General features: G+C 40.4%; 1 protein-coding gene across 37 annotated transcripts in view; it reads right to left on the bottom strand.

Annotated features, from left to right (window-relative positions):
* Window positions 1-833: 833 nt before the first annotated feature.
* The window catches only part of ABI3BP (ABI family member 3 binding protein), a 168334-nt gene continuing 162634 nt past the window's right edge, over window positions 834-6533 (bottom strand). For all 37 annotated transcript variants that reach the window (XM_069785638.1, XM_069785647.1, XM_069785651.1 and 34 more), the window contains 2 exons: window positions 4385-4498; window positions 834-2208 (listed from right to left, as the gene is read on the bottom strand). In XM_069785638.1, coding sequence (XP_069641739.1) covers window positions 2093-2208; window positions 4385-4498 — 230 coding nt within the window. In that variant the 3' untranslated portion in view covers window positions 834-2092. The remainder of the gene's footprint in view (window positions 2209-4384; window positions 4499-6533) is intronic.

Below are 6533 nucleotides of genomic sequence, written 5' to 3'. Positions count from 1 at the left end.
GAACAAGAAGACTCTGTTAAGGCAAGTGTGCGCGTGCTGGGTCTACAGCTTCGGAGTTAAAGATCAGCGCTGCTCAGCTTTGCAGGAGAAGAGCCAGATTTTTAGGTGTGTAAATGGTGAACGCAGATTGCTTTTGCAGAGGTTATACAGCAGTGGATGGTTTGGCACTGTCTGCTGTCACTAATTGCCAAGTAACCCTTTTACCAAATGAGTAAGAACCAATACATAAAATCTTAGAGCCCCTTACCAGTTTCACTTTAACGAGGGCAGGGGGAGAACCGGTTTATTACTTGAAAATTTAAGCCAAATACCTATTTTTGAAAAAGAACTCTTGAACAGGAACAACTTTCCACAGGTTCTTTGCCACCCAGAAAAACTTGGGAGCGCAATTCTAGTGACTTGATTTTGAGCCAAGAAAAAGCAGATCAAGAGCTGTAACAAATTCAATAGACCGTATAACAGCAGAGGGCAAACAGTCTCCCAGTTAATATTTTCCATCTTACGGATTCTAGGAATACATAAAACGAAGGAGGGAATAAAAAAAAATATGAACTGGAGCAAGCTGCTTGAACTCTCATAAAGACAGGAAATAAAGTAAGTGAAAATATTCCTACCTTCAGCATCCTTAAATACTGCTGCTGCTCCCCCATCAGCGGTGCTCTGCAGTAAGCTGTAGCTGGAACTCTTGCTCTCTGTGCTCATCAGACCTAATGCAGCAGGTGCTCATCACACCATTTAACATGTGCCTGTTTCAGAACAAACTGCTTCCTGACATAACAGCGTTTGCCACAGAAACTAGTATTTGTTTTCATGTAAAACACTAAGAAAAACACTTGATTAAAAAATATTTTATTAGGAGTACAGTGTACCTGCAATGTACTTTATAAGGCATTTTCTATAAATGACTATTTCTACTATATATATATCTGGGTGTTCCTGTTCATAGTTTTTTCAATACATTAGTAATGTAATGAATAACACCTTTAAAAAAACCTACATCTCTTTATTTAGTTCATAAATGTTCAAGCAGTACAACAAGTAGCTTTGGGAGAGGTTTTAATCAAAATTACTGTAAAGCAGTTTAAAGTTCAGTTATCACTATTTCCCTAATGAACAATGTTTTAAAGCATTTTTTTTTCATTAAATAAACCTGTAGCTTATTTTTTCCCTGTTTCATTTATCTTTCCAAGCCCCCCTGCACTGTACTTACATTTGGCTTTTGAACCAGTAAGTCAGTCTCAATCTCGGAAAACAACATTTGCATGAAAAGCCACAGCTGCAGAGGCCAGTTTAATTTTTTTTATTCTGTGCACCTATGTACCTGTCTGCTTTAACTGGAGGAAGCCAAGCCCACCAGCCAGCCACTGCCAAGCTCATGGGCAGTGGCTCTAAGGCCATAGCCATAGGTGGAACATAATGTTTTGCTGGAGCTGAAGCATTTGAAAACAAACATGGAAAAAAAACCACTAACCTGATTGTTTAAAGCTGCACATATAGCAACCTACCTCAGCTTTATGGCAGGAGTATAAACTGTTTGTACACGTAAAGAGAAAGCGCTTCAAGTTTACTGGTTGCAGGATATTAAAAATTGTAGGGTCTTTTCTATAATTTATAACTGGGGAGACATTACAGATCTATCTGGACAGGTAGCTTATGGCACTCAATGTTATAAGACGACCAGTGAATATTTAAAAAGTAATGCACATCACGTTCCATGACCAACTGTCATAACTGTGCCTTAAACATTTATTACAACATTGTGATAAATAATATACACACCGTATCTTTTAAAATACCATATAAACCATACCTCAAGAATAGGGAGCCAGCTTCCCTATACATTATCCTACAACATGTCCCTAGCCTGTTTAGGATTTTTTTAACCTAAAAACAAATTTGTAAAACTGGGTAACTACAGTAAGCAGCCTACGCTATTACACAATTAATGCAGTATTGGCATTAGACTTGTATAAACCCTTGCACATCAGCAAACGTACTAAAGTGCCAGGCATACCATAAACCTTTCCACCTTTGAGCCTGCATTGGGCGGGGGTGGGAAGCACTGGGCCTTTTCACCAAGTTCGTGTCGCATTTACCATTTCCCAGGTATTGATGTTCCACACTCGTACCAGCGAACATAGTTAATGTGAGTCTCTCCGCCTATTTTTCCAAATTTGACAGGTTCCTGACGAACTGCCCTGAAAAATCCTGGAACAGGGAAAAGAGTATTATTTGCAGAAAGCCCTCTGACATTACCTTCCTTTGAGTTCCCCGGGAAGTCTGTATACAATTCAGTTAATGGCTAAACTAGTCACTAAGCCATTAACCCATCTGCCACAAACAGGTCTGCTGCCCCTCCATTGATGAGTGCTCTGGAACAGCTGGCATTTGTCCACCCAACTCAAAAGTGGAAGCGCTTGGGATTGCCGCAGCCCAGAGCAGGAGAGGTGAAGCCTCCCTGCCCTAGAGACCTGGTGATCCTGGCACCCAATGGTGCCGGCAAGGTGAGGCCAGTGCCCTGGCCTTCCCCCCCTCTGGCTGCTGCGGGGGGGTCTTCTCTGAACAGCAGGCGGTTCTGCCTTGCAAAGTTGTGATGATTAAGTAAGTCTCCACTGCAGTAGCCTTAACACTGCAGTGAACCTAAATAAAACTTGACAGTTGGGGATATGTCACACTATCTCCCTATCCCCAAGCCAAAGATCATAGCTCCTGCTTTCAGGCTGTTCTGTATGACAATACGCATGCTTTCCCTTCAAACAATTAATGTTAAGTTAGAAATTGAAGTGAGCAATAAGTGCTGAATCCAACCTGGTCGTCAGAAATGTATGTGTGGCTAAAACATGCATGTCTGCACACACAGATATGCAAATGCACATGTGTGCACACGCGCGCGCACACACACAGAATATTGTTCTGCAACTAATACGCTGCAGCAGTCATGATTCCCTCCCTGCGCTTCAGGTCAAATGTATGATGTAGTTAATTCTGGTTTGAACAGAACTCAGCTTGGTGCAGCCAGGGAGGAACTGAGCAGCAATGGACAATCTGTCTCTTCTTTCCTCTGTTCAGTTCATTTACTACAAATACAAGCTACAGAAAAGGTGGGGGCTTTTTTTGCTTGTTTGTTTGTTTTGTTGGGTTTTTTTTTTGTTTCTGTTTTTTTTTCTAAAAATGAATGTAACTCATGAATCCACTCAATTAAATCCAGTTGCTGAAAAAAAAGGGTTTTAAATGTCTTTTAAGCTAGGGTAGCAAGCTTTTTAGGTAAAAGCGTTTTTTTATTTATAAAATCTTTTTTTAAAAAAAGTGAATCCGGTACAACTGAGAGGTCTGCTGTCCTGGCAACACGAAATTGGATTCAGACAAGCCCTTACACAAACAAAATACCTCTACAAATGGGCAACACTGACTGGGAAAGGAAAAGCAAAGCCCTCTTTAAAAAAAAAACAAAAAAACAAAAACCAAATCACATACACAAACACCTTTCAGATCGTTCACCTACTCTGTTTTTGGAAAAACTTGTGAAAGATTTAGGCACTTCACTTTAATCTCCCACACCTACCTTGACACATTTCTGTACTTCTGTGAGGTGTTTTATAAATGACGCACTACATACAGGAAGGTTTGGTCAACACACTGACATTGTACCGAAAACCATTTTGATATTCTCCTCAGTAAAATATTCCATGACACACTCGGCATGCATGCGTGTATCAATACAGCCTGCGTTCTTACCCCACAAGGGAATGGAATACCTGACCCTGGCACTGCTGCAAACAAGCAAGGCAGGAGTTCAGCTGACAGAAGTACAGTTTTCTTATGCTTGAGCCTCAGCAAGATGTGAAAAACAGCCAGGCAGGTCACAGCTGTGTTCGGGACATCCAGTCCCATGCCCACTTAGACCAGACTGGAATTCTAGGCACCCGGTTCAAATTAGTGCACACAGAATTACTGCAGCATGAATTGTATTTTCCAGTAATAACTTTTTAGTTTCTCATTAGCACTAAACAAAGCTGTTTAATGCCTAACTGATGATTTACTGCACTTTAAATCAACCTTGCTAGTTTGAACATAACACTTCATGCCTCTCTGCAAACTCAAATTTGTGGCTGGGTTTAAGTATGTAATACCAACTGTGAATAATCTATTGGAATGTTTTAAACAGGAGAGAGGCTGTTTACTACCTAATAGAACCCAAGTCATAACCTTTTAATAAGACATTGTTCATCTTCAAAAACTTCTCGACTCTCTTCTGCCTGCAAAGCTGGTAGGTAGTCCCTTTCCATCACCCACCCCAGCAGCAGGCACTGAATCCACTGGCAGGAAAAAGAAACAGACAAAGGAATTGCCAAGGTTTGCTACAGAAACGGGCGTAAGGAATTACCATCTTTGACTGGTAGATCTTCTTGCTGCCCTGTCCTTCCATCTAAGAAGGAGTCTACAAATTGGCAGTGATCTTCTCCATGGCCCCTCTGGTCTCCTATGTTATAAAATTTTCCTGAAAGCAAAGAAGCAGCAAAGTTGAAAATCCGTACCCAGTTTAGTGAGGGCTATTTCCAAAAACTACCAGAGGCAATGGGCTGTGCTCTTCGCTCTGTGGGGAAGCCAAGGTGAATGCTACGATTCTTTTCCTCTCAGGATCTATAGCTGTAATTTGAACATTATGTGCATACTCTAAGTACAGTGCTCATGGCTGTAGACAAAAGTGCCCCATTCCTGGCCAAAATCTATGCCTGAATGTAATTTTTCTCCTCCCTACATTTCATACAGTAAGTGAAATTCTGTTATTACCTAGAACCTCATCCTGACTGTATCAAAAATGAGGTAAGTTTTATTGGTGATTTGAATAGAAGGGAGGTTTAGTTCCCTGTCAGGAAGCCTCCAGTACCTTCAAAGATGGTTTTTATAGACCACCTCATAACACAGCCAAGGCCTGTTATATAAATCATCATATTTTTACAACATGTATGTGCAAGTGATATCCTTTAACAAACAGATGACCTCGGTATAGTAACTGCTTATCCAGAGCGTGAAGTATGCCCATGTATTTATTTGCAGGATTGCTTAACAGGACACTTGACTGCAACGGAGTAGAAAACAAGGTCTCAAGTGCCCCACGCAGCGTGTGCTGACGGTACGGGCTGTGCTTATCCTGTTTAACAAGAGGACTCACAGTGAAGGAGTTTTGACAGAGATGTTTTTACTTAACTGATTTGAATTGCAAGACATTAGGAAAATTCAGTTCAGAAGATGGAGGAAAGCATGCTACATTCTCTCCCCAAGCCTTGGCAGGAAACATTTTCAGATAAACTCACCATTTTTTTTCTAAACTCCTTTCACAGCACTTGTTCTTAATATGTTCAACCTTTGGTTGTGAGGTTGAAAGGAAAGGTGAGAGCATTTCGAAATAGGCTCAGTACTCGGGTATAAGCTAAGCCAAACGTCCAGTTACTCATTAGATGTTGGGTGTCCTGTAGCCTTGAATCTGTGCCAGTCTGGCCATTTGAGAGATGGTGAGGTGGCTTATAATACTGTTCCCTAAAGTGCAATTAATAAAAGAGCAGCCTACCAATAAACTGTCTCATATTTTTGTCATCTGATCAATACTTTGCCAGAAATTCTCACCTCCAATTGACGGTCTCTGTGCATACAGTTCTTCTCTAGCTTTAGAAAATTATTTATTACTATCTAGTTTTGGCTGCAGGCATGTTTTTTCCATAGGAGAACTGGTCAGAGGGAGTTCCTCTCAGCCATTTTTTGGTCTGAAATTAAGAACATTCAGGCTGCCCAAAACGGCATTTTTTTTTCCATGGCTGTTGAAGGTCACACTTAGAATTTTTTTTTTTCCTCCCCTCAATAAATACTTTTTTTTAGGTGGCCTGCTTTTCTGGAATGCCTACAGTGACTGCTCTGGAGGACTGTTAAATGAGGTCAGCAGTAGATGCTGGTTTATAGAACAGTCCTGGCATGTGTAACATAGATCAGTTTTTCTTCATGAGAGACAGACTAAAGCAGATATTTTTATGGCTAACACAAGAACAGTAACTTTCAGATACATACATATTCTTCTGGCCCACAGTGTAACCTATGCATAATTCAAACAATTGCTATACATAAATTAGCAGCATTCTCAGTGACTATTAAATTCTTACTGCCCAATTTGTTTCATAATAAAGGAACACACTTAAAAACATTCAGCGAACAAATGACTAGATTAATCTTTCTCTTTTGGGGATAGCAATTCTAGCATAAAGTAAGTTATTTTTTGTTTCCAGTGTTCCCATATGGGTGGTCTTAAGAAAGTTAGATACCATCTTTGTTTTATACATTGTGAATTCTGCAACACTAGAAGTATAAATTCATGCTAAAAACCAGCATGTAAAGATATGGTTGTTGGCTACCTTATACAACAGCATTTGTACAATGCACCCAAATTTCAAGATCATTACGCTGCTTAAACAGCAAAGTTTTGGAAGATATTTTCCGCGTAAGGTGGGACTCAGACCTCAGCGCAGCCCTTCGCTACTGGCACA

The sequence above is a fragment of the Haliaeetus albicilla genome, chromosome 6, assembly GCF_947461875.1.
Source record: "Haliaeetus albicilla chromosome 6, bHalAlb1.1, whole genome shotgun sequence".
Classification (NCBI taxonomy): domain Eukaryota; kingdom Metazoa; phylum Chordata; class Aves; order Accipitriformes; family Accipitridae; genus Haliaeetus; species Haliaeetus albicilla.
Note: the sequence above shows the minus strand (reverse complement) of the source record. Positions and strands in the feature narration are given on the sequence as shown.